The sequence below is a fragment of the Anarhichas minor genome, unplaced genomic scaffold, assembly GCF_050575085.1.
Source record: "Anarhichas minor isolate MPS153535 unplaced genomic scaffold, ASM5057508v1 ptg000032l, whole genome shotgun sequence".
Taxonomy (NCBI): Eukaryota; Metazoa; Chordata; class Actinopteri; order Perciformes; family Anarhichadidae; genus Anarhichas; species Anarhichas minor.
Genome location: NW_027466478.1, coordinates 3128822 through 3156117, shown reverse-complemented (window position 1 = coordinate 3156117; position 27296 = coordinate 3128822). Strand labels below are relative to the sequence as shown.

The window sequence follows — 27296 nt, the reverse complement described above, 5'->3', positions numbered from 1 at the left end:
TCTAGAGCACACGTCGCACATATAAGCACGACTCCTGTGATTGCCAGAGAAGGGATTATTCAATATTATAAATAACTCTATAGAAAAGTAATATTGATGTTCAGTGTGTGCTGTAAATAGCTGCATGTGTGCGGAGCAGAGACACATTCTGTAAGCAAACCTTTATACACAGTGGCGTTTTTTTAGACAGACAGAAAGATAGACAGAGAGGAGAGAGAGAGAGAGAGAGTGAGTGAGACAGGCAGACAGACAGTTAGATGGACTGAGTGAGTGGGAGAGAGAGACAGGCAGACAGACAGTTATATGGATTGAGTGAGTTGGAGAGTGAGACAGGCAGACAGACAGTTAGATGGACTGAGTGAGTGGGAGAGTGAGACAGGCAGACAGTTAGATGGACTGAGTGAGTGGGAGAGTGAGACAGGCAGACAGACAGTTAGATGGACTGAGTGAGTGGGAGAGAGAGACAGGCAGACAGACAGTTATATGGATTGAGTGAGTGGGAGAGTGAGACAGGCAGACAGACAGTTAGATGGATTGAGTGAGTGGGAGAGAGAGACAGGCAGACAGACAGTTATATGGACTGAGTGAGTAGGAGAGAGAGACAGGCAGACAGACAGTTATATGGATTGAGTGAGTGAGTGGGAGAGTGAGACAGGCAGACAGACAGTTAGATGGACTGAGTGAGTGAGTGGGAGAGTGAGACAGGCAGACAGACAGTTAAGATGGACTGAGTGAGTGGGAGAGAGAGACAGGCAGATAGACAGTTAGATGGACTGAGTGAGTGAGTGGGAGAGTGAGACAGGCAGACAGACAGTTAGATGGACTGAGTGAGTGAGTGGGAGAGTGAGACAGGCAGACAGACAGTTAGATGGACTGAGTGAGTGGGAGAGAGAGACAGGCAGACAGACAGTTAGATGGACTGAGTGAGTAGGAGAGAGAGACAGACAGGCAGAGCGAGAGAGACAGACAGACAGACAGTTAGATGGACTGAGTGAGTGGGAGAGTGAGACAGGCAGACAGACAGTTAGAGGGACTGAGTGAGTAGGAGAGAGAGACAGGCAGACAGACAGTTAGATGGACTGAGTCAGTGGGAGAGAGAGACAGGCAGACAGACAGTTAGATGGATTGAGTGAGTGGGAGAGTGAGACAGGCAGACAGACAGTTAGATGGATTGAGTGAGTGGGAGAGAGAGACAGGCAGACAGACAGTTAGATGGATTGAGTGAGTGGGAGAGTGAGTGAGACAGGCAGACAGACAGTTAGATGGACTGAGTGAGTGGGAGAGAGAGACAGGCAGACAGACAGTTATATGGACTGAGTGAGTAGGAGAGAGAGACAGGCAGACAGACAGTTATATGGATTGAGTGAGTGAGTGGGAGAGTGAGACAGGCAGACAGACAGTTAGATGGACTGAGTGAGTGAGTGGGAGAGTGAGACAGGCAGACAAACAGTTAGATGGACTGAGTGAGTGAGTGGGAGAGTGAGACAGGCAGATAGACAGTTAGATGGACTGAGTGAGTGAGTGGGAGAGTGAGACAGGCAGACAAACAGTTAGATGGACTGAGTGAGTGAGTGGGAGAGTGAGACAGGCAGACAGACAGTTAGATGGACTGAGTGAGTGGGAGAGAGAGACAGGCAGACAGACAGTTAGATGGACTGAGTCAGTGGGAGAGAGAGACAGGCAGACAGACAGTTATTTGGATTGAGTGAGTGGGAGAGTGAGACAGGCAGACAGACAGTTAGATGGACTGAGTGAGTGGGAGAGTGAGACAGGCAGACAGTTAGATGGACTGAGTGAGTGGGAGAGTGAGACAGGCAGACAGACAGTTAGATGGACTGAGTGAGTGGGAGAGAGAGACAGGCAGACAGACAGTTATATGGATTGAGTGAGTGGGAGAGTGAGACAGGCAGACAGACAGTTAGATGGATTGAGTGAGTGGGAGAGAGAGACAGGCAGACAGACAGTTATATGGACTGAGTGAGTAGGAGAGAGAGACAGGCAGACAGACAGTTATATGGATTGAGTGAGTGAGTGGGAGAGTGAGACAGGCAGACAGACAGTTAGATGGACTGAGTGAGTGAGTGGGAGAGTGAGACAGGCAGACAGACAGTTAGATGGACTGAGTGAGTGAGTGGGAGAGTGAGACAGGCAGACAGACACTTAAGATGGACTGAGTGAGTGGGAGAGAGAGACAGGCAGATAGACAGTTAGATGGACTGAGTGAGTGAGTGGGAGAGTGAGACAGGCAGACAGACAGTTAGATGGACTGAGTGAGTGAGTGGGAGAGTGAGACAGGCAGACAGACAGTTAGATGGACTGAGTGAGTGGGAGAGAGAGAGACAGGCAGACAGACAGTTATATGGACTGAGTGAGTAGGAGAGAGAGACAGGCAGACAGACAGTTATATGGATTGAGTGAGTGGGAGAGAGAGACAGGCAGACAGACAGTTATATGGACTGAGTGAGTAGGAGAGAGAGACAGGCAGACAGACAGTTATATGGATTGAGTGAGTGGGAGAGAGAGACAGGCAGACAGACAGTTATATGGACTGAGTGAGTAGGAGAGAGAGACAGGCAGACAGACAGTTATATGGATTGAGTGAGTGAGTGGGAGAGTGAGACAGGCAGACAGACAGTTAGATGGACTGAGTGAGTGAGTGGGAGAGTGAGACAGGCAGACAGACAGTTAGATGGACTGAGTGAGTGAGTGGGAGAGTGAGACAGGCAGACAGACACTTAAGATGGACTGAGTGAGTGGGAGAGAGAGACAGGCAGATAGACAGTTAGATGGACTGAGTGAGTGAGTGGGAGAGTGAGACAGGCAGACAGACAGTTAGATGGACTGAGTGAGTGAGTGGGAGAGTGAGACAGGCAGACAGACAGTTAGATGGACTGAGTGAGTGGGAGAGAGAGACAGGCAGACAGACAGTTAGATGGACTGAGTCAGTGGGAGAGAGAGACAGGCAGACAGACAGTTAGATGGATTGAGTGAGTGGGAGAGTGAGACAGGCAGACAGACAGTTAGATGGATTGAGTGAGTGGGAGAGTGAGACAGGCAGACAGACAGTTAGATGGACTGAGTGAGTGGGAGAGAGAGACAGGCAGACAGACAGTTATATGGACTGAGTGAGTGGGAGAGAGAGAGACAGGCAGACAGACAGTTATATGGACTGAGTGAGTAGGAGAGAGAGACAGGCAGACAGACAGTTATATGGATTGAGTGAGTGAGTGGGAGAGTGAGACAGGCAGACAGACAGTTAGATGGACTGAGTGAGTGAGTGGGAGAGTGAGACAGGCAGACAAACAGTTAGATGGACTGAGTGAGTGAGTGGGAGAGTGAGACAGGCAGACAGACAGTTAGATGGACTGAGTGAGTGGGAGAGAGAGACAGGCAGATAGACAGTTAGATGGACTGAGTGAGTGAGTGGGAGAGTGAGACAGGCAGACAAACAGTTAGATGGACTGAGTGAGTGAGTGGGAGAGTGAGACAGGCAGACAGACAGTTAGATGGACTGAGTGAGTGGGAGAGAGAGACAGGCAGACAGACAGTTAGATGGACTGAGTCAGTGGGAGAGAGAGACAGGCAGACAGACAGTTATATGGATTGAGTGAGTGGGAGAGTGAGACAGGCAGACAGACAGTTAGATGGACTGAGTGAGTGGGAGAGTGAGACAGGCAGACAGTTAGATGGACTGAGTGAGTGGGAGAGTGAGACAGGCAGACAGACAGTTAGATGGACTGAGTGAGTGGGAGAGAGAGACAGGCAGACAGACAGTTATATGGATTGAGTGAGTGGGAGAGTGAGACAGGCAGACAGACAGTTAGATGGATTGAGTGAGTGGGAGAGAGAGACAGGCAGACAGACAGTTATATGGACTGAGTGAGTAGGAGAGAGAGACAGGCAGACAGACAGTTATATGGATTGAGTGAGTGAGTGGGAGAGTGAGACAGGCAGACAGACAGTTAGATGGACTGAGTGAGTGAGTGTGAGAGTGAGACAGGCAGACAGACAGTTAGATGGACTGAGTGAGTGAGTGGGAGAGTGAGACAGGCAGACAGACACTTAAGATGGACTGAGTGAGTGGGAGAGAGAGACAGGCAGATAGACAGTTAGATGGACTGAGTGAGTGAGTGGGAGAGTGAGACAGGCAGACAGACAGTTAGATGGACTGAGTGAGTGAGTGGGAGAGTGAGACAGGCAGACAGACAGTTAGATGGACTGAGTGAGTGGGAGAGAGAGACAGGCAGACAGACAGTTAGATGGACTGAGTGAGTAGGAGAGAGAGACAGACAGGCAGAGCGAGAGAGACAGACAGACAGACAGTTAGATGGACTGAGTGAGTGGGAGAGTGAGACAGGCAGACAGACAGTTAGAGGGACTGAGTGAGTAGGAGAGAGAGACAGGCAGACAGACAGTTAGATGGACTGAGTCAGTGGGAGAGAGAGACAGGCAGACAGACAGTTAGATGGATTGAGTGAGTGGGAGAGTGAGACAGGCAGACAGACAGTTAGATGGATTGAGTGAGTGGGAGAGAGAGACAGGCAGACAGACAGTTAGATGGATTGAGTGAGTGGGAGAGTGAGACAGACAGACAGTTAGATGGACTGAGTGAGTGGGAGAGAGAGACAGGCAGACAGACAGTTATATGGACTGAGTGAGTGGGAGAGAGAGAGACAGGCAGACAGACAGTTATATGGACTGAGTGAGTAGGAGAGAGAGACAGGCAGACAGACAGTTATATGGATTGAGTGAGTGAGTGGGAGAGTGAGACAGGCAGACAGACAGTTAGATGGACTGAGTGAGTGAGTGGGAGAGTGAGACAGGCAGACAAACAGTTAGATGGACTGAGTGAGTGAGTGGGAGAGTGAGACAGGCAGACAGACAGTTAGATGGACTGAGTGAGTGGGAGAGAGAGACAGGCAGATAGACAGTTAGATGGACTGAGTGAGTGAGTGGGAGAGTGAGACAGGCAGACAGACAGTTAGATGGACTGAGTGAGTGAGTGGGAGAGTGAGACAGGCAGACAGACAGTTAGATGGACTGAGTGAGTGGGAGAGAGAGACAGGCAGACAGGCAGTTAGATGGATTGAGTGAGTGGGAGAGAGAGACAGGCAGACAGACAGTTAGATGGACTGAGTGAGTAGGAGAGAGAGACAGACAGGCAGAGCGAGAGAGACAGACAGACAGTTAGATGGACTGAGTGAGTGGGAGAGTGAGACAGGCAGACAGACAGTTAGAGGGACTGAGTGAGTAGGAGAGAGAGACAGGCAGACAGACAGTTAGATGGACTGAGTCAGTGGGAGAGAGAGACAGGCAGACAGTTAGATGGATTGAGTGAGTGGGAGAGTGAGACAGGCAGACAGACAGTTAGATGGATTGAGTGAGTGGGAGAGAGAGACAGGCAGACAGACAGTTAGATGGATTGAGTGAGTGGGAGAGTGAGACAGGCAGACAGACAGTTATATGGACTGAGTGAGTAGGAGAGAGAGACAGGCAGACAGACAGTTATATGGATTGAGTGAGTGAGTGGGAGAGTGAGACAGGCAGACAGACAGTTAGATGGACTGAGTGAGTGAGTGGGAGAGTGAGACAGGCAGACAGACAGTTAGATGGACTGAGTGAGTGAGTGGGAGAGTGAGACAGGCAGACAAACAGTTAGATGGACTGAGTGAGTGAGTGGGAGAGTGAGACAGGCAGACAGACAGTTAGATGGACTGAGTGAGTGGGAGAGAGAGACAGGCAGATAGACAGTTAGATGGACTGAGTGAGTGAGTGGGAGAGTGAGACAGGCAGACAGACAGTTAGATGGACTGAGTGAGTGAGTGGGAGAGTGAGACAGGCAGACAGACAGTTAGATGGACTGAGTGAGTGGGAGAGAGAGACAGGCAGTTAGATGGATTGAGTGAGTGGGAGAGAGAGACAGGCAGACAGACAGTTAGATGGACTGAGTGAGTAGGAGAGAGAGACAGACAGGCAGAGCGAGAGAGACAGACAGACAGACAGTTAGATGGACTGAGTGAGTGGGAGAGTGAGACAGGCAGACAGACAGTTAGAGGGACTGAGTGAGTAGGAGAGAGAGACAGGCAGACAGACAGTTAGATGGACTGAGTCAGTGGGAGAGAGAGACAGGCAGACAGTTAGATGGATTGAGTGAGTGGGAGAGTGAGACAGGCAGACAGACAGTTAGATGGATTGAGTGAGTGGGAGAGAGAGACAGGCAGACAGACAGTTAGATGGATTGAGTGAGTGGGAGAGTGAGACAGGCAGACAGACAGTTATATGGACTGAGTGAGTAGGAGAGAGAGACAGGCAGACAGACAGTTATATGGATTGAGTGAGTGAGTGGGAGAGTGAGACAGGCAGACAGACAGTTAGATGGACTGAGTGAGTGAGTGGGAGAGTGAGACAGGCAGACAGACAGTTAGATGGACTGAGTGAGTGAGTGGGAGAGTGAGACAGGCAGACAGACAGTTAAGATGGACTGAGTGAGTGGGAGAGAGAGACAGGCAGATAGACAGTTAGATGGACTGAGTGAGTGAGTGGGAGAGTGAGACAGGCAGACAGACAGTTAGATGGACTGAGTGAGTGAGTGGGAGAGTGAGACAGGCAGACAGACAGTTAGATGGACTGAGTGAGTAGGAGAGAGAGACAGACAGGCAGAGCGAGAGAGACAGACAGACAGACAGTTAGATGGACTGAGTGAGTGGGAGAGTGAGACAGGCAGACAGACAGTTAGAGGGACTGAGTGAGTGAGTGGGAGAGTGAGACAGGCAGACAGACAGTTAGATGGACTGAGTGAGTGAGTGGGAGAGTGAGACAGGCAGACAGACAGTTAAGATGGACTGAGTGAGTGGGAGAGAGAGACAGGCAGATAGACTGTTAGATGGACTGAGTGAGTGAGTGGGAGAGAGAGACAGGCAGACAGACAGTTATATGGACTGAGTGAGTGGGAGAGAGAGAGACAGGCAGACAGACAGTTATATGGACTGAGTGAGTAGGAGAGAGAGACAGGCAGACAGACAGTTATATGGATTGAGTGAGTGAGTGGGAGAGTGAGACAGGCAGACAGACAGTTAGATGGACTGAGTGAGTGAGTGGGAGAGTGAGACAGGCAGACAGACAGTTAGATGGACTGAGTGAGTGAGACAGGCAGACAGACAGTTAGATGGACTGAGTGAGTGGGAGAGAGAGACAGGCAGACAGACAGTTAGATGGACTGAGTGAGTGAGTGGGAGAGTGAGACAGGCAGACAGACAGTTAGATGGACTGAGTGAGTGAGTGGGAGAGTGAGACAGGCAGACAGACAGTTAGATGGACTGAGTGAGTGGGAGAGAGAGACAGGCAGACAGGCAGTTAGATGGATTGAGTGAGTGGGAGAGAGAGACAGGCAGACAGACAGTTAGATGGACTGAGTGAGTAGGAGAGAGAGACAGACAGGCAGAGCGAGAGAGACAGACAGACAGTTAGATGGACTGAGTGAGTGGGAGAGTGAGACAGGCAGACAGACAGTTAGATGGACTGAGTGAGTGGGAGAGAGAGACAGGCAGACAGACAGTTATATGGATTGAGTGAGTGGGAGAGTGAGACAGGCAGATAGACTGTTAGATGGACTGAGTGAGTGAGTGGGAGAGAGAGACAGGCAGACAGACAGTTATATGGACTGAGTGAGTGGGAGAGAGAGAGACAGGCAGACAGACAGTTATATGGACTGAGTGAGTAGGAGAGAGAGACAGGCAGACAGACAGTTATATGGATTGAGTGAGTGAGTGGGAGAGTGAGACAGGCAGACAGACAGTTAGATGGACTGAGTGAGTGAGTGGGAGAGTGAGACAGGCAGACAGACAGTTAGATGGACTGAGTGAGTGAGACAGGCAGACAGACAGTTAGATGGACTGAGTGAGTGGGAGAGAGAGACAGGCAGACAGACAGTTAGATGGACTGAGTGAGTGAGTGGGAGAGTGAGACAGGCAGACAGACAGTTAGATGGACTGAGTGAGTGAGTGGGAGAGTGAGACAGGCAGACAGACAGTTAGATGGACTGAGTGAGTGGGAGAGAGAGACAGGCAGACAGGCAGTTAGATGGATTGAGTGAGTGGGAGAGAGAGACAGGCAGACAGACAGTTAGATGGACTGAGTGAGTAGGAGAGAGAGACAGACAGGCAGAGCGAGAGAGACAGACAGACAGACAGTTAGATGGACTGAGTGAGTGGGAGAGTGAGACAGGCAGACAGACAGTTAGATGGACTGAGTGAGTGGGAGAGAGAGACAGGCAGACAGACAGTTATATGGATTGAGTGAGTGGGAGAGTGAGACAGGCAGACAGACAGTTAGATGGATTGAGTGAGTGGGAGAGAGAGACAGGCAGACAGACAGTTATATGGCCTGAGTGAGTAGGAGAGAGAGACAGGCAGACAGACAGTTATATGGATTGAGTGAGTGAGTGGGAGAGTGAGACAGGCAGACAGACAGTTAGATGGACTGAGTGAGTGAGTGGGAGAGTGAGACAGGCAGACAGACAGTTAGATGGACTGAGTGAGTGAGTGGGAGAGTGAGACAGGCAGACAGACAGTTAAGATGGACTGAGTGAGTGGGAGAGAGAGACAGGCAGATAGACTGTTAGATGGACTGAGTGAGTGAGTGGGAGAGAGAGACAGGCAGACAGACAGTTATATGGACTGAGTGAGTGGGAGAGAGAGAGACAGGCAGACAGACAGTTATATGGACTGAGTGAGTAGGAGAGAGAGACAGGCAGACAGACAGTTATATGGATTGAGTGAGTGAGTGGGAGAGTGAGACAGGCAGACAGACAGTTAGATGGACTGAGTGAGTGAGTGGGAGAGTGAGACAGGCAGACAGACAGTTAGATGGACTGAGTGAGTGAGACAGGCAGACAGACAGTTAGATGGACTGAGTGAGTGGGAGAGAGAGACAGGCAGACAGACAGTTAGATGGACTGAGTGAGTGAGTGGGAGAGTGAGACAGGCAGACAGACAGTTAGATGGAATGAGTGAGTGAGTGGGAGAGTGAGAGAGGCAGACAGACAGTTAGATGGACTGAGTGAGTGGGAGAGAGAGACAGGCAGACAGGCAGTTAGATGGATTGAGTGAGTGGGAGAGAGAGACAGGCAGACAGACAGTTAGATGGACTGAGTGAGTAGGAGAGAGAGACAGACAGGCAGAGCGAGAGAGACAGACAGACAGACAGTTAGATGGACTGAGTGAGTGGGAGAGTGAGACAGGCAGACAGACAGTTAGATGGACTGAGTGAGTAGGAGAGAGAGACAGGCAGACAGACAGTTTGATGGACTGAGTCAGTGGGAGAGAGAGACAGGCAGACAGACAGTTAGATGGATTGAGTGAGTGGGAGAGTGAGACAGGCAGACAGACAGTTAGATGGACTGAGTGAGTGGGGGAGTGAGACAGGCAGACAGACAGTTAGATGGACTGAGTGAGTGGGAGAGAGAGACAGGCAGACAGACAGTTATATGGACTGAGTGAGTGGGAGAGAGAGAGACAGGCAGACAGACAGTTATATGGACTGAGTGAGTAGGAGAGAGAGACAGGCAGACAGACAGTTATATGGATTGAGTGAGTGAGTGGGAGAGTGAGACAGGCAGACAGACAGTTAGATGGACTGAGTGAGTGAGTGGGAGAGTGAGACAGGCAGACAGACAGTTAGATGGACTGAGTGAGTGAGACAGGCAGACAGACAGTTAGATGGACTGAGTGAGTGGGAGAGAGAGACAGGCAGACAGACAGTTAGATGGACTGAGTGAGTGAGTGGGAGAGTGAGACAGGCAGACAGACAGTTAGATGGACTGAGTGAGTGAGTGGGAGAGTGAGACAGGCAGACAGACAGTTAGATGGACTGAGTGAGTGGGAGAGAGAGACAGGCAGACAGGCAGTTAGATGGATTGAGTGAGTGGGAGAGAGAGACAGGCAGACAGACAGTTAGATGGACTGAGTGAGTAGGAGAGAGAGACAGACAGGCAGAGCGAGAGAGACAGGCAGACAGACAGTTAGATGGACTGAGTGAGTGGGAGAGTGAGACAGGCAGACAGACAGACAGAGAGAGAGCCTGCGTGCGTGTGTGTAACTGGTTGCCATGGTGAGCCACACACCTGGTGGCGACTGTGGCTAAGGGCCGTCTTTCAATCAGAGGGTCGGTGGTTCAATCCCCGGCTCTGGCTCCGCTAGTCGCATGTCGATGTGTCCTTGAGCAAGACACTTAACCCCAAAATTGCTCCCGTAGCTGTGCCTACGGTGTAGAAATGTGATAGACTCTGAATTGTAAGTCGCTTTGGATAAAAGCGTCTGCTAAATGACTGTAATGTAATGGTGTTAGAGGCAGACTGATTAAGAAACATTGCAGTAATCAGTGATTTTGAACAAAACCCCTGCCTCTTTTAATAAACAAATTAGCAGGAGTCTGAGTGCCAAAATATGGATACCGTGAGAAAGATAAGACTCTGCCAAACGCGCTGATGTGGTTTTTATATTTGTGGTGTTAAAAATGTGAGCTCCAGAGCAATAGACAAAACTGGTACCGTCTGCGTTCTTTGACAAATTAGTGGTGAGATTTAACATGGAGTCTAATTGAGCAGTTGGTTGGAGTTCATGTCGCTCTGCGGCTCTTTGAGCCAAATGTGTAAGTCCGTTGCATTCCATAGACACTTTACTGCGACCAGCACAACATTTCCAAGCTTTTTGGCCAAAATGGTGTATAAAGAGTAAACATTGTGGGAGCTGGAGCAATTTGTTCGGAAAAATCACAGAAGATTTTCAAGCTCCGCTCCACTCTGACAGTTATGCTCTCACTCTAGCTCTTAACGAGCCGTGCAATACACACCCATTATAAAATCTGAAACAGACCCAAAATTTTCCTGAAACTTAATCTGTGACTTCATGAAAACTGTGCTAGCTATCAAAATGTCCCTTTGGCTCAATAAAGTACAGCGTTTTGTCTATGTTTTAAACTTTGAATCATGTTTCTACGTTAATGTACGGCTAGTCAATATGGGCCCAAAGTTAAGTGTTTTTTTAGCTCTCTTCATGCCGCAACCCCATTCAAGTGAATGGGGAAATTGTGCTCTGTTTTTTGGGATTTTCGGGAATTTTCGGGAAAACCGACATCAATCGAACCTCAACGATACTACCGGTAACATCGGCGTGTGTAGCTATATATTGCGACGTCTTCGGGCAGTAGAAGCCACACTGTCAAAGTTTTTGCGAAATTTTCTAGTTATTATTAAGCCCGATGGATTATATACAGTGTGCTTTGGCACAAGGCAGTTTTACTGCCTTGTGCCACAAAGCCACACTGAATTACATAGAACACAACAGTAACCAGCATTTTATTACTGCATCACCAGAAAACCAATGCTTGACAACAGAAGGAAATGCTGTATTAACAGAAGGAAAGAACCAATAAATAGGAAGACCCATGAAAAATGCTTGTTGGGAAAACAAAAAGGTTCAAGTCAATAGTGTGTGGTGAGTTATCGCTACATTCTTGTTGTGTAAGTCCTCGAGATCAGTGGTTCTCAACTGGTCTGGCTGCGGGACCCACCATCACCCCTTAATGACAAGCCGCGACCCAAATGTTCAACTTCTCAAATGTATTTAATGTAAAGATGGTGCAGTTTGAACCTGAGCTGACAATGTCCTCTGCAGTCGTAGTATAGGGAGCTCTCTTGTGCAGAGAAATTGTTCCTGTCAGTCCCCGTCCAACACGTTTCACGTAAACATGTTTCATCCGACATGTCTTCAATTCGTCTACTTATAGTGTCATTTGACAGAGGTATAGTTTTCAGTTTATCCGCTGCTGATTGAGCCAACACCTCTCTCACCATGTCCATGGCTGCAGGTAAGTGAGACACTTGTGTGACGTCCTCAGGTCTTGAAGTCGTCTTCGAAAGTACTCAACAGGTTTATCTTTGAGAGAAGGTGTTTTGTTTCCAAATGCCGCTTCAAAAGACGGCTTCATGCTTTCTTGTGCCAGAACCTCGCTGCACAAAACACACTGAGGTTTTTGCCCTCTTTTGTCCTCAATGTAAGAAAATGCATATCTCATGTAGTCGGTGTCGTACTTGCGTTTCGCTCAATTAGCATCTGAAAACAAACTGTGGGTGTTCTTCTATACTGTGAAATAGCGGGTGTCTATTGGCATTACAAGGCATTAACGCCAAATACTGTTAAGGAGTGTGAATAGATGGCACTCTGCTGCATTAAAAATCCCCTTCAAAATAAAAGCACTTTTTTTTTCCAGACAAGGACCCACTGAAAACGGGTCCCACCAGTTGAGAATCACTGCTCTAAAGCACTAGTGACCTGTCCTATATGTCTCCCTACAGTGCATTATATAAAGTATAGTGCCATGATAGGCTACAGCTCGCAGACATCCCAACAACAGGAGAAAGTAGGTAAAGAAAATAAATGAATGCCTTGATTTAGGCTCCAGGGGGAAAAGGGTGAGTTTAGTAGTGGGAGTATACTTGATGGGTGGAAAGAAAAAGAGGGCATTAAATTTCTTGCTAAGTGCCTTGGGACAGACTCTGTTGCATGTAAAGACCCTGTTTTCTTAATTTGATTGCCTCTAAACGCTTCCTGTGCCTGTGACTTATGGTCTATCTCTCTTCTCTTTTATGTTTGCTGTTGACAGAGAGCTGATCTGGCAGTGGCTCCCCTCGCCATCACATATGCACGCGAGAAGATTGTCGACTTCTCTAAGCCCTTCATGACGCTGGGTATAAGTATACTGTACCGCAAGGCCAACGGGACCAACCCTGGGGTCTTCTCCTTCCTCAACCCCCTCTCGCCTGATATCTGGATGTATATTCTGCTGGCTTACTTGGGTGTCAGTTGTGTGCTGTTTGTCATAGCCAGGTAACATGTCACTTCCCGTGATCACAGCCTCACACACAGTCAGAAACATGCTTCGCTGCCATCGCTCGGCTCCCCCGCCCGAATAACAACAGGCCAATCTCTGTAATCACAGCATCAGCACACTGACTCGCTCACAGTAAAAGCTCACCGCTCAGTGACAGTGCTGACACTAATCAACGGTCATGTATCACAACTCAACGCCATTGCTGTGTAACATGTTTAATGCAGTTCAACCACATGAATATTTGTTTTCTTTTCACCATGAAACATTTAGAGACTTGGCACTGCTGCGAGGTTCTTACATTGTTATCAGTAGGAGAAACAGAAACAGAAGTAGTAGGCCTATCAGCCGTTTGAGGGTTGTGTGTATATGTCTGAGAGAGTGGCAGAAAGGTGCACTCATACAGATATTTGTGCGTAAGTGTGTGTGTTTGTGGGATGTGTCGAGCTCGGTGTGAACACTGCTGCCCCTCTCCCACCTTTCCCTCACTGTCCCCAGTGTCTCCGAGTTCATGCTGTCTTTTCTTTTCTCTTGTTTCCTTCACCTTGCTTCAAGCACAACTGAGTCAGAGATAGCCTATCATTTGTTTCTGCTCGTTTAGGTTCACAGTCTCCAATTACTAGAAAATAATAGTCACCCTTAAAAGTAGCCGGTTTATTCGTTTTCAGCTGTAGCCTTACCAGATCGGACAATCTCTTGGAAAAGCGGAGTCAAATCTGATTCTAACCTAACCTTTGCTTAGGATCCACTCTGTGACTAAACTTCTCCAGTGCTCATTGCAGTTGAGAATATATTAAGATATAGACAAATATATATGTCCAGATTAATTTGCTATGCAGGCTGTCAAAGCACACAGAGCAGGCAGGTGTACGGGCGGGACCTCGATACCGCAGCTCCATCCCCGATCACTGCTGCGTGGACTCTGGCTCCAAATGACGTCACCAGCGCATGATAGCAGCACCCGTATCCAAGATATTTTGGTTTGATTTATGTACAGTCGGTGGAAGTGTAGGTGCGTCGTCCATTATTATATAGGCTAGTCTATGCTTTTCCCCTGTAAAAACCTGAAATTTAGGGTTATTTTCTTTAGTTGCCTTGGAATACTTCTTCACTTCTGCACCAAACTTCTCTCTAAACTGGGGCGGTGACCTGCAATTTCAGGTCTCTCAGTTCAGTTAAGCAGTGCCTTACAAGTTCAGATGGCATTGGACAAAGAAACTGAACCCAAGGAGGGAGTGCTGCAAAGTTTAAATACATTGTTCCAAATATGTTTGTTATGACCATTTGTGAAGAAGTACAAGGTTCTGGAGTAGCACTTGGGTCTTGGCGATAGAAGGTGATAGCACATAAGGGGGCTATGTTCAGTTGATGGATGCTGTAGAGGGTAGGTGTAGTATGGGTAGAGCTCTGTGCTGATTTCAGCCCTGCACATTATGTCATAAAACGGTGCCTTAGATAGAAACATTCAATAAATAATCAGGAATCTTTTTACTTCTTTGCTCTGCTTGTGTCAATGAGACTTAATGTGACCTAACCACACTGAAAATCTAGCTTAGACTGGTAGGTATTGTATCTATAATGGACACATACAGCTCTGTATTATCTTATTTACTTTTAGTTTCACCTACATCATAGTTTAGTTAGTTTGCTGATGCAGCTTTGGCTGGTGAAATGACACAACACATTATTTGTACTGGTTTTCTTGTCTTTGCTCCGATAAATCCATTCAGTGGAACTAGGCCAATGTTTTTTGAAGCCCGCTTATTTGATCTAGTGGTTCTTACTTGTGGCTGCCATTAGAAGCATGGTGAAGAAAAAAAGAGGGAGAAAAGTTAATGTTAACTCTAAAACTTTTGGGAGACGTCGGCTGTCTTGCAGCCGTGACCCGACAGTTTTACCGTTAACGCACATGTGTTTTCCGATGTTACTGGCGATATGATCACACGAGAGAATAAGAAGCGGCAACTGTCATCTAAGTTGGCTCAGAATATGCACCTATCTGTATTTAATATCATAATAAGTAAGTGTTTGGGTAAGTGTATAAATTCCCCCTCTATTCCTTCTCTTCTCCTGTACACACAAACGCATGTTGGGCTACAGCTGCATGTTTTTGCTGTAGAGTGAAGCACATAACAGTCTCACAAAATTTCATGAAATGAGAAGTCTAAAAGGCAGATTACATGTTGTGAACAGAAGATGTGTAGATTACTTCCCTCCGCCTTCACAAGAAGAGTTGTACATGTTTATAATGTTCTGTCAGACATTAGCTTAGTCTGGAGAAAAGAGCCTGTGCAGTTGAAATATCATAGAAGTGTTAAATATCTTCCCACTTTCCTCCCCCTGTGCTATGTAGCCATACAGATAGTTTTGTATTTGGTTATTTCACTCCAATACATTGGCGGTGAATGGGATTTAGTTTGTTGTGCTCAGCCCACAAATTCAAGAAGCACATGTCTTAGTGTCCCTGCTGTTCTAGATAATCGATAGAACTAGCTGTTCAAACTTCTCACTGAAGCTAACTCTTACAGAAGAAATAGTTCCTGTTTAAACTAGAACAAATCCTCGAAAATACAGAGACAGATATCTCAGGACAGATAAAAAGAAAGAAACGATCTACATGGCTCGATAAGGGAAGCAATAAAACCAGTGAACAGGTTCATTGTTCACCATGTGATCAGCTAAATGTGAACACTTTAGATGCTACCATATGATACTCATCAAGGTTAACCAAGAGAAAAAAAGTGACAAGCTTTGTTGTCTCTTGTTGGTTTGTTGTTGTGGGTTCAGCATAATGTCAGTACAATATGAAAAGAAAACCAAAGACGGCCACACACAGAACAGCACTACAATAGGCAAAAAGATAACTAGCAAAAGATAACGGAAACAAGCTATCGCTACTACTCACATTTATGTTTTAAGATACTACAATGATACTACAGGAACAGTGACTGAAACAAGTACAGACATTTATCATGAATATACTTACCTTTTGGTATTACCATGAAATACTCCAAAAAAGTCTCAAACTAAACAATGAATTTGCATTGCCATCAAAAATGAGCCATATTAGTGTTTTCTGATCCGATGCCTATGGCAGGAAAAGTGCTTCTAAACCCTTATAAATAATCAATCAATCAAATCAATAGTGTATTTCTTCATTTGTAACCACTTTGGTAAAAGTCTGGTCAGGTTTAGGCACAAGAACTACTTTGATAGTTGCAGATCTAAGGATAGAGGTTGGGTTACTCAGTTCAGGTCAGGGAACCATCAGTGTTATTGTTGAGAGAAGAACTACTTTGTTTTCTTTTAACCAGGACGTTGACTGTTGATAGGAGATGACCAGTGCTCTCCATGTCAAAGAGACCCCCCCAATCCTAACAAGTTTCCTGGCCCTGAACAATGTCACACTACGTTTGTCTTTGCTCTTGACAAGAGTCATTCAACTTTGCTTCTCATTGAAATGTAAACATCCAGTCTGTTTGCATGAACCCAACAGATGCTATCATTGTTCTTGGGACGTTCTCTGCTTATTCTATGCACCCATAAAAAGCCTTATTTGTCCCATGTCCTCTAATTAATACTTGCATGGTGGTGAAATGCATTTCTTTCACCTTTTGTCCACATACGTCATTTATATGTTAAGTACTCATTTCACAAAAGCATGTGAGACCAAACTGTCAAGCACATACAATTGACAGGCAATACTTTACACAACAAGGTTTAGTTCCACTGTGCAGTTATATACTGTTTATATATGTGTGTGTACACATTACACATTTCATCTATGTATGCTTGCGTTTGTGCTGCACTGTGTGACTGACTGTATGTGTGGGAGACTGAACACAGTGCTAGAGCTAGAGCAGCCTCTCTCTCTCATGGATAGGCCTATTCCACATGGGCGCACAGCTGAAACCACATGATTACTCTGTTGTACCGCCACCTGCCCCGATATCGCCAGTTACTGATGTCAATGTCACCGGTTGTTACTGCTTTTATGTTCCCTCTAATGACATCAATAGCACCATTGCTGCTTCTGGCACAGGTGATGATAGATATCACACCACCTCTGCTAAAGCCAGTGCATTATCACCTTGTTACACTTTGGGGAATCCGATTCCCTACATCTTACACATCAAGAGCATTTCTTTAAGATAAGCGAGAAGTAGAGGTGAAGCTATGTGACAGTAATTGATCAGGAGGTTTCTGCAGAATATTCTTCGTCTTTCTCCAAAGAATTATGACTCACGATATTGACATCTAGTTCTCGCCTGTCCTTCCCAAAATTAGAATATTTCTCCGTGTGCATCGTCTTTCTTTCCTCACATCAAAGTGTAATCTGTCCGTCCTTAGTCTTTGAATAATGAGAAGCCTTTGGTTTGGTACGTGCTCATATTAAAGGCACAGCCTCGTCGTGCTGTTAAAATTCTCCTCTGAATCCCACGCAGACCTCTAAATAAGATGTTCTGGATGTGAGTTCATCTTTTTGAGCCTTAATGAGTAAGAGAAGGTTAACAGGTCTAATTGCTTTGGACCTTTGACATAAATATGCCCGCTGCAACTAAATACATAACAAAAACAAATGAGTGTCAGGTAGGAAGCTGCATTACATTCCTTGTGTACACAGAAGGCTACCATGTACAGTGTACCGCAGTTGACAAACCTATCTTGTGCATTTTGGTTAAACCTTAAAGAATGTTGCCAGTGCAAATGTACAGCAAATTATCCAGCCTGTACTTTCCATTATTGTTGAATATTTTCCCAGGCACACCAGCCCGTTTTATGTGTTTTAACTACCCAGTCTACCAAAACAAGTTTCATAAATACCTTTCATATTCCAAGTGGTTAACATTGTAAAACTATTGGTTAAGCATAGGCAACAAAACTACTTGGTTGAGGTAAAAAAAGATAAAAGTTTGTGTGAAAATAAAGTAACAACGTAATTTTAAATCAAACTAACTAGCGTCAATAAAAAACCGCCCTTAGTGGACTTTCTTATGTAACGTTACTTAACATAAGCAATAGAATGTTATATAACAATGTTGGTTAGCAACGTTACGTAACAAGTGTAAACTCAATGTTTACTTTTGGTTCCATCCGGGACACAAACAGTCCTGTGTTTGGTTGCGTCTTTGTTTAGACCGTAGTAGCAGCAGCATTCTGAATGATGAGCTCTTTTGGTGTTACCTGTTCAAAAACCATCACAATAGTCAAACTTGCTGGAAATAAAAAATGGGAAAAAATCGAAAACACTTCAACAGTCAGCAGAAATATAAAGCTTACTGATGAGTCAAACGCTTAAGTTTAGACAGATAAAGTGCATCATCCTGTGACAGAGCAACCAGACCATTCTGACTTTTGATTTATCTCCCCTGACATTGGTGTTATCATGCGTAGCATCGCTGGAGGTTTCTGCTGGGTGACCCTGCCCCCGTAGAAAGATAAAAGCCTCACATTGTTTCTGCGCTGCTGGTGAATTCCTGGCTTTTATCTCTGCACTGACCTTGCTCAAAATTTCTCCCGCTGCAGCACAGGTGATCTGAGATAATGTAAGGGCAGTGTAATAGGATCAAAGTGACAGCAAACAGGCCAAACAGTGCTACAGTAAAAGACGGGCTAAGCTGTGCTGTCTCCTGTAAGTGGCATTGGTTCAGCATTCCCTGACCCAACCAGCAGCGGCAGTCCAGCCAGCCACTCCCATGATCCAGCACAACGCTGACAACTGCGCTCATCCATGTTCATGGCTAGCGGTAATTGGCTTTTCACAACATGATTGGAGGAAACACACTCAGAGACCTCTGCGCAAGGGATTGGGTCACATTGTCATATTTGCCACAGCAAGGTCGCAGTTCAGCTGAACTCAATTTGGCATTGCAAATTGACAAGCAAGCAAATCTGAGGCAAATTGAGTGAGCGGACGGATTGATTTAAGGCAAAGGATTCTCTTAAAGCAGAAATAAGGAGGACATTCAGAGGTCCTACACAATATCCTTCTGAGTGTTGTGGGTGTGAGAAGGAACACCAATGTTAACCATATCATAATGGCAAAGCCCATTAGTCAATGACAGGGTACAGTTATAATGCAGTCATTTTATCGATACAACCATGCGTCTTCATATAGAGTCCTGTATTCGGGTATTCAACCCAGTACTGCTGTATTATAACCAGAGGACAATCCAAACCTTGACATGTGGTGGAAGCAGTTTCATCTGCATTATCCTCTATGCAGATGAAACATCCACTCGAGGTTATCGTTTTTGACTTCCAGCGCAGTAAGTCTACATTATGCATTGCAATTTGATTAGTCAAACCCTTGTGTCTGTTAAACAGCTTGAGTCAAGATAGGGCCCCAGTTCCCCCTCGACTCCAGCACAAACCAAATCAGGTCAGAATGCTTAATTGTAGACCAATCAACCTTTACTAATGTAATGTCACTTTTATTTGATATGAATAAATGAGAAATCTCTGCCTGAGGAGTGTGTCGAGTGAGGGGGAGCGCCGGGGCTGGCGTGGGCATGATGGGAATGAACCGCTTGATCTGCTGAATATTAATGCTCCTCTAAGATTATAAGGATTATTAGTTCTTTTCTCGGCTGACAATGGAGTTATTTTCAGACCCCATCGATTAAATTACTGAGGGAACTGCCTTTGATATGAGCACTCCCACACGAGGAGCCACCTTTGGAATATGAGTGGGGTTAAATGGAGCCCAATCCCTGAGTATTGTATCTTATTACAATTTAAAAACACACGAGAGATTCAGATGAGCAGTCATTTTTTAAGGCTTTATTTTGACTAATAAATAATCCCAATCATCATTTTATAATAATCCATGTATTAAACTCTTAATTTACTAATCCAGTTAAGCGCATAGCAATCTGAGGTATGCACATGAAGGCATAGCAATGCTTCTTGATGAGGGAAGTTTCCTCAGGCAGGATTTGTCTTATCTCTGGACATGACTATGTAACCTTTGTTTTCTCTCCCTGTCTCTCCAGGTAGGATGACAACGCTTGGTCTCTTTTATTGTTTACTCTTGTGTCTTTAAGCAACTGCAGTAAACATATATATATATGTGTGTGTTCTCTGTTAATTGTCACAGGTTTAGTCCCTACGAGTGGTATAACCCCCACCCTTGCAACCCTGACTCGGATGTAGTGGAAAACAATTTCACCCTGCTAAATAGTTTCTGGTTTGGAGTTGGAGCTCTCATGCAGCAAGGTAGACGCCTCTGCCTGCCCCCCTTTTTCGAGCACAAGTCCCACTTTTTTGCTGGGGGTCAACCTTATTCTTTGACCAGGCCCATGACCATGCATGGGGGCCTCTGTGCATGATGCTAGATGCTCCACTGGTAGAGTCCAGCGGGACTGGACTGAATGGGATTTGAGTGATGGGATCAATGAATGAGGGTGGTGCGCCTGCATGCTTCCCTTCCCCATGCTCCCTGACTCCTCCCCTCCCTTTCCCCAACTGTCCACGGCCATCTGAACAGGTAAGTGAACCCACTCAGAATACCTGAGATGGATCAAATGGGTGAGATTGAATGAGAATATGAACTCAGCAGCTTCCCGTGCCTGTTTAGTTTTGTTTCCTTCAGCCAAACAAATGCCATATCTTCTCAACTAGTTGGCATCTTTAGACTGAGAAAAAAACAAAGTGTGGAATGTTATCACTTTAATAATAATAAATGCTGTATGCCCTTTACAATGCATGTCACATTGGGAGATATATTGCATTTTTAAATTAGCATTTCCAACTTATTTACAGCAGGTAGTGATGGTTGGAGGGCCTGGACAGCATGGTATTTATGTGTGTATGTGTCCTTGCATCTGAACAGTGCAATGGAGCACACAGAACATGATGCTATAGTCAAAGCTGCTTTAAAGAGTCAGTTCAGCTGCAGTACAAGAAATAATAATACAAATGTCTCCCTTACCTCTATTGGGGTCTAGCCATGTAGATTTGGTTTGGGTTTTTGAATATCTGTCTCTGTTATTTCTGCCTCCACCCTATCAAAGGAGGTGGAAGGAATTTTAATTGTGGTGCTCACATTGGAAGAATGTAACCATTTAAATCATCAAATGAACTGAATAGGTATTGTGAAATTAAACCTCAAATGAAAATTTTAAATGAATAGTGAAACTGAAATATTTTACTTTAAAAACAATCTATCTTGACAGAAAGTCAAGACTTAAAAGTCAAACCTAAACTTTAATGTTTGTGAAAACTTTATTTTTCTGACCTTGGAAAAAATCAAGGGCTTTTCCAAGCGCTGTCAACCATACGTAATCTTCTACTTATTGGTGCTTTTAAAGGGAATAAGTAGTGATCGCATGTTTAGATATTCAGTTTCTTACAAGATTCAACCTATTTGTCTGATTCTCTGCAGAATCCACATTTAACCTCCACAAATGTATCAGGTGGAGGGTGACATCTCAGAGACAGATGTCAAAACTTGGACAAATACAAGCAGAACTATCTGCATGACTACATACCTCTAGTTGGAAGGGAATTTGTTTGTTTTTTGACGAAGTGACCCTTTAAGTCTACAGACGTCTGTCTTTCCCAGGATTTAGCAGCTGATAACGTATCTCTAGTTGGCTGGTTGCATGCTTACTTATGCTGCATGCATACTAATATCCCCAAATTAGCTACTAACTTTTCTCACAGATTTGGATTTATTGGATGTATTTGAATTATTTGAGATCAAAATATGATGACTGGTTTGAGGATTTTATGAACAGAGAATAAAACATGTTTATGACTAACTAAGAACTGTCAAAGATGGATGTAAATGTAATTCACGATGTAGTCGTGTTGGACGTAGTTTGTTTGACGAGCCAGCAGAACAGATGTGTAGGGTTGACCAGTTGAGAAGATGTGGCTGAGGCCAGAAGGCAGCGGGATTAGACTGAAGGAACACGCGGTGTCTGCATGGCACCGTGCTGGTCTGCACTGTAGAGAGGCTCCCCTGCCCGGCGGCTTGCCCCGCCCCCCAGAAAACTGTGGGATGTGCTTCTTTGGTCATGACGTTACCTTGGGTACATGACAGTCAGCCCCAACCAGGCTCTGTTCGGGTCGACTCGCCGCTCTGAGCGGGTCGCCCCTCTTTTCTGTTCTGGTGTCTGAGGTGAAACAGGAAAGGAAGCTCGGAGCTGGTAACATGTTACACTTTGAAACAAACCTGCATCTGATAGCCGGCCATGGGTCCAACACAGAACAAGCAGAATCCACTGCTAACACTACTGATGAATGTGTTTGTGATCATGCCTGCTTCCTTGACTTGTGTTCTTGATTGTGGTTTTATGAATGGGCAAAGTGGGTGGCTGTTGCTCCGCGCTGGCTGACTTAGATACTGTGGTTGAGCCAAGTCTGACAGTGTGGATGGCTGGTGGCTCATGATAGGTTTAACAGACAATGTGTTTTAGAGGGTTAACTTATGTTTTTAATTTATTCAACTTTTATTTCTAGACACATGAGTCCATATACAATATATATAATGATAACATAGACACTAAAGTCCTTGTTTAGTTGTTCGGATCGGGGCCAGCTGTAGCTTTTTGAGGGCCCTCTGTGAGATTAGCATATAACCTTCAATGTATTTTTGTTACATTTTGTTAGATAATAATTATAGAGCTATGATCTCAAAATGCATAAAAATGAAATATTTGTGATTGTAAGCTTTATATCACCAATGATGATCAATGAATACACTTCGGGAAAATTTATTCTGATGCATATGTGTGGTTAACATATCTGCATATATACAGTATATATACAGTATATACATGTATATATTAGGGCTGGGCAAGTTAACGCGTTATCACATTAATTAATGAACGGCGACAATTATTTTATCGCGCGTTAACGCAGTTTTTTTTTATTATTATTAAGCGGACATTTTTAACACAGCGAGCGGTGAACAGCTGTGTTTGTGTGGCGTCTCTTCCTGTTCCCTTCACATACATTCCCCTGGGTCCTAAGTCCCTCCGTGTACAGCTTCTTATCACCCTCTATGTACCAACTTACATTTATAACAAATACCACACTGTGACACGTCGCTGTCACCGCCGTGGATCCTGTCAGCACAAAGAGTCCGCACACACTCAAATGGCGTTAGCAATGTTCTTTATTTAGTAGTAATGCAGTTTACGAAGCTCTCGGCCGTGCGCTCTCCTGCCGTGCCCCCGAGCGCACCGCCCTGTATGCGTCCGTCAGGCTCGTCTCTCGTCCTGCCGTCAGCTCCTGACTCCTGCTTACTCCTTTCTCTCTCGCGTCTCCGTCCCTACTACTGTTCATATAGGGAGAGAGACAATCAAGGCCCAGTTTCAGCTGCGGCTAATCAAAGCTCTTCCCAGCACCGTTCCCTGAACCACTCCTCCCCACTCTGCCCCCTCTGCAGCTGCGCCCAACCACGCCCAGCCACCACACACACATATTACGGTAATGAGCGTTGCATATGTGTCTGACCAAAATAGGCAAAAAATAAATGATTCATTTAAATTTTCTTTTTTGAGTTTTTAAAGTGTTTTGTTTGTAATATGTATAATAAGTATAATTTAGTATCACTACTGAGAATTTAACAAACATAAAAACATGACGTAGATAGGTTTGCAGTTTTCAAGAAGTATATTTCAAATTGCATCTCTTACACACATGAAGATAAAGTTGTGAGCACTGGCTGAATATCCATTATCAGAATCATTATAACTGTGTTATAACTGCTGCTGTGTAAAGGGAATACTGCTGTTAACAAGAACCGGATTTTTTAAAAGTGTTTGCACTTTAAAAATTTTAATTTTAATCGCAATTAATCGCGTTGTTATGTGCAAAGTTCAATAATAAATTCAAAAGTAGTGTATTGCGCACTTATATTTTAAAAGTACTGCTATATGAACAAAAGTGCAATAACATTTGGTTTGCAAACACTTTAAACACATCAGGTTCTTGTTAACAGCGGCAGCAGCAGCAGGAAGTGACGCCACACAAACACAGCTGTTCACCGCTCGCTGCCCGGTTGTTGCGTTAAAAATGACCGCTTAATAATAAAAAAGAACTGCGTTAACGCGCGATCAAATAATTGTCGGCGTTAATTAATGAATGCGTTAACGCGATAATAACGCGTTAACTTGCCCAGCACTAATATATACATAACATCTTGTAAGAGATTTTTCGGAAGACACATCTTATGTCTTCCATTTCTATTTTCTACTTCATTCATTTAATGCATTGACATATTTGAGACTTCAGATTCTCTGTTTGGATAAACATCGACATGAAGTTTAATATATTGTCTGATGTCAAATGAGTTTTGTTTTGAAACAAAATTTTGCACTGGGCCATGTTGGTTTTCAAAAAGAAGACTTTTCAGAACAGAAAAACACAGAGTGGTAAAGACTGTACACGGCCAGCTCCAGAGCACAGCAAGCGTGTGTGTGTTTTGACCTACGACACGATGATTACCTGGCCGGTTCACAGTTCAGTGACAAATGAACTGCAGACCAAATCTACTTAACAGGCAACAGAGTGTAACTGTGTTCATCGTCCAGCCTGTTACACTGCTGATGTGTCCATCAAGACTTCACACCATGCAGTGAGTGATAATGCAGAGGTAAACACTGTATTATCAACATACTGTGAGTGTTCTACGCTTAAACAGCATGATGATATCAATTTAACACCCCATATTTAAAGTGCTACAGAAGAGTAGGTGTAGTGTCTTTAAGCATGCAGACATGCTGACAGTGAACACATTCAGCTACTTGTGTAAAGACACAATTGTATTAATTCATTAAACAATCCGCTGTTATTTTTCATGATCTTGGAAGGTCATTATAGTGAATACAATTATTTGTTATCACTTAACAGGTAAGATCCCGCCCTCCAGCCTGCCCTTCCCCCTCCATTGCAGTATCAATAGCGGTGGGCTGGAGCTGCAGTTGGCTGTCAGGTCTTTCTCTGCACGCTCCCTTTACTAGACAGCTCACTCGGGGGACAGCGAGAAAGAAGTGAGTCTCTCACAAAAGGAGTGGAGCACAGTTCTCAACCTCCTATCTCCCTGACTCCTTATCAGCTTTCCCTCCGAGTGAATGTGCAAAATCCCAGCTTTCAATTGCTTAAGCCGCTTGAGGAGAATAGTCCTGATATAACCCAGGCCCACCTTCTTTCCCCCTGGACAACAAGCCTCCCTCCCTCCCTCTCTACCCACGCACATATGCTCCTTCATGCTCAGCCTACATTCTGCATGGAACTTGAATGTATAAACAGTCAAATTAGTTTACTCTATTGTAAGAGATAAACAAACGTGAAAGTAACTGATGCTGTGCTAAACTTCCTCATAGGAACTGCAGCAATCAGTGAAGTCACTTGCAGGGATGAACTAAATCAATGCAGATCTGTATGTAGTGTTTAGCTTTTGACCACTTTGCCATCCAATTTTGCACTGTTGACCTAATACAAACCAGCTTGCCTGCCTGGGTCAATCTGATGATCAAGGAGCCAGGCAGCTGAAGAGTTTGAAATAGGGCGAGATATCATTTTAGCTGTGTGCTACCCAATTTCATGAATCTCCTTTATACAGTGGCGGGCCGTGCATTTAATACCTGGGCCTTCACTGCTGTCCTGCAGCTGAACCATCTCCTAATAACCTCATGATGGCGCCACAGCTACGGTTATTATTTGTTTCTAAGGGTGTAACAATACACGTATTCATATTAATAAACCGTTCGGTACGAGGCTTACGAACCGAACAATACCTTTGAATAATACTAGTGCGTTTGGAAAATGCAGAAGCTTAGATTGTAGGAAATATTATGTTTTCTGCGCTCATTTAGGAGACAACGGGCTTTGTGACCTCTGAACCCGGAACAAAAAAAACAGCTGGGGCTCCGCACATGTTTTGGGAGGCTACGCTAACTAGCTTAACGGGAAAACAACAGCAGCAACACGCTACACGCTACATTCTGCTACACACTCAAGGGCCATTCAGATATTAGATGTAAAAAAACAAACCAGTTGACTTACCAAATGCTGATCACTTAAAGACAAACTCCATCCTCCTTTCTTTGTTGACCAAGAGTTTAATCCCACGGTTAAATCCCAACTCACAAATCAGTTTCTCCTCCTTCAGTCATTGAGTGTTAAAAAAACAAAGCTAGGTAAAAAAAAAAAAGAAATCTACACCAAGCAAAATGCAAAAAATGTCATAATTTCTTCCATATCTTTCAATTCGAACTCTCACTACTCCGACTAAGCCTCTGCTGTTAAGTTTCGTTTCACGATAGTCACGTGCTCGCCCACTGACCAATCACAGCACACACTGCACCTCACTGCAGAGCTGCACCTGGAAACTGAGCCGCATGTAATGCTGACGTACTTGTAGACCAGCTAGCAGGCTCTGGCACGTCAAAGAATACGCCCAACATGTCAAACTAAAGATCTGATTGGTTGAACACTATGACAATCAACAATATCGTCCCCATTCACTTAAACTGCACATGGATTCACTTGTGACTCTGCAGGCCTCTGGCCTCTGTTCTTACCTAGAGACACAGAGGTGAGATCTGATTGGATAAAAGCTCTACTTAAAACAAGCTGCACTGGAAGCAGAGCAACTGAGGAAGACAGGAGCTGTGCAATGAAAAGATATGATGATGGGGAAAATAATGAAATTATAAAATAGCTATAACTTTGTGATTCTGTTTAGGCCTGCAGAGAAGGTACAGGTATTCCAGATAAGATGAGTTTTTGTTTGGTCTGGGGAATTAATTACCACTAAGCCTTATGGCTGTAGCAGCTACTTACAGACCATCACATATGCTAAATGCCTATAAATCAACAGGGAAAGTATTCAGGCCTGACCAGTATCTTTCCGCAGCTGCTCCAGTCATTCCCCACAGTGTTGCTCAGTGTACTGGGTGGTTGGGCCGCTCCGCTCCTCTTCTTGAATTAACAACCGTGCACTGAGCTCGGAGTCTCGTTCAGTTAATTCAGGTTAACGTATAGATGCAGACACAAATTAAACCAAAAATACTTTAGGGTAGGGGGTTCACCTTCATCATGGTCTCCACAAAAAGTTGCTCTTTGCATTCATCTGCAGCACTCCACTCTCATGTCCATATCTCGACTCTAGCACTCACTCCCTCTGTGTCTGCCCTCAGGCCAGCTCATATTGCATTAGGTCTGCCTTCCAGAAGCTTAGCAATCAATCAGAAATGATAAATGACGACCAGTGACCGTAACAATACGTTACTTTTGAAGAGATGGTTTGTAGACAATTGCAATACTTATTGTCTCTAAGTATACAAATAGTTTGTCACCAAAAAACTTAAATGTTTATCTGGTTACCAACTGGGGAAGACAGTTTGGTTGGCAACCGCCCACATATAGAAGTTGTTTCCGACTAGCTAGCATGT

General features: G+C 45.0%; 1 protein-coding gene across 1 annotated transcript in view; it reads left to right on the top strand.

Annotated features, from left to right (window-relative positions):
• Positions 1–27296, top strand: part of grik2 (glutamate receptor, ionotropic, kainate 2) — a 291149-nt gene that overhangs the window by 205550 nt on the left and 58303 nt on the right. The window contains exons 11-12 of the mRNA XM_076105397.1: positions 12661–12884; positions 19985–20103. Of these exons, the coding sequence (XP_075961512.1) occupies positions 12661–12884; positions 19985–20103 (343 nt within the window). The remainder of the gene's footprint in view (positions 1–12660; positions 12885–19984; positions 20104–27296) is intronic.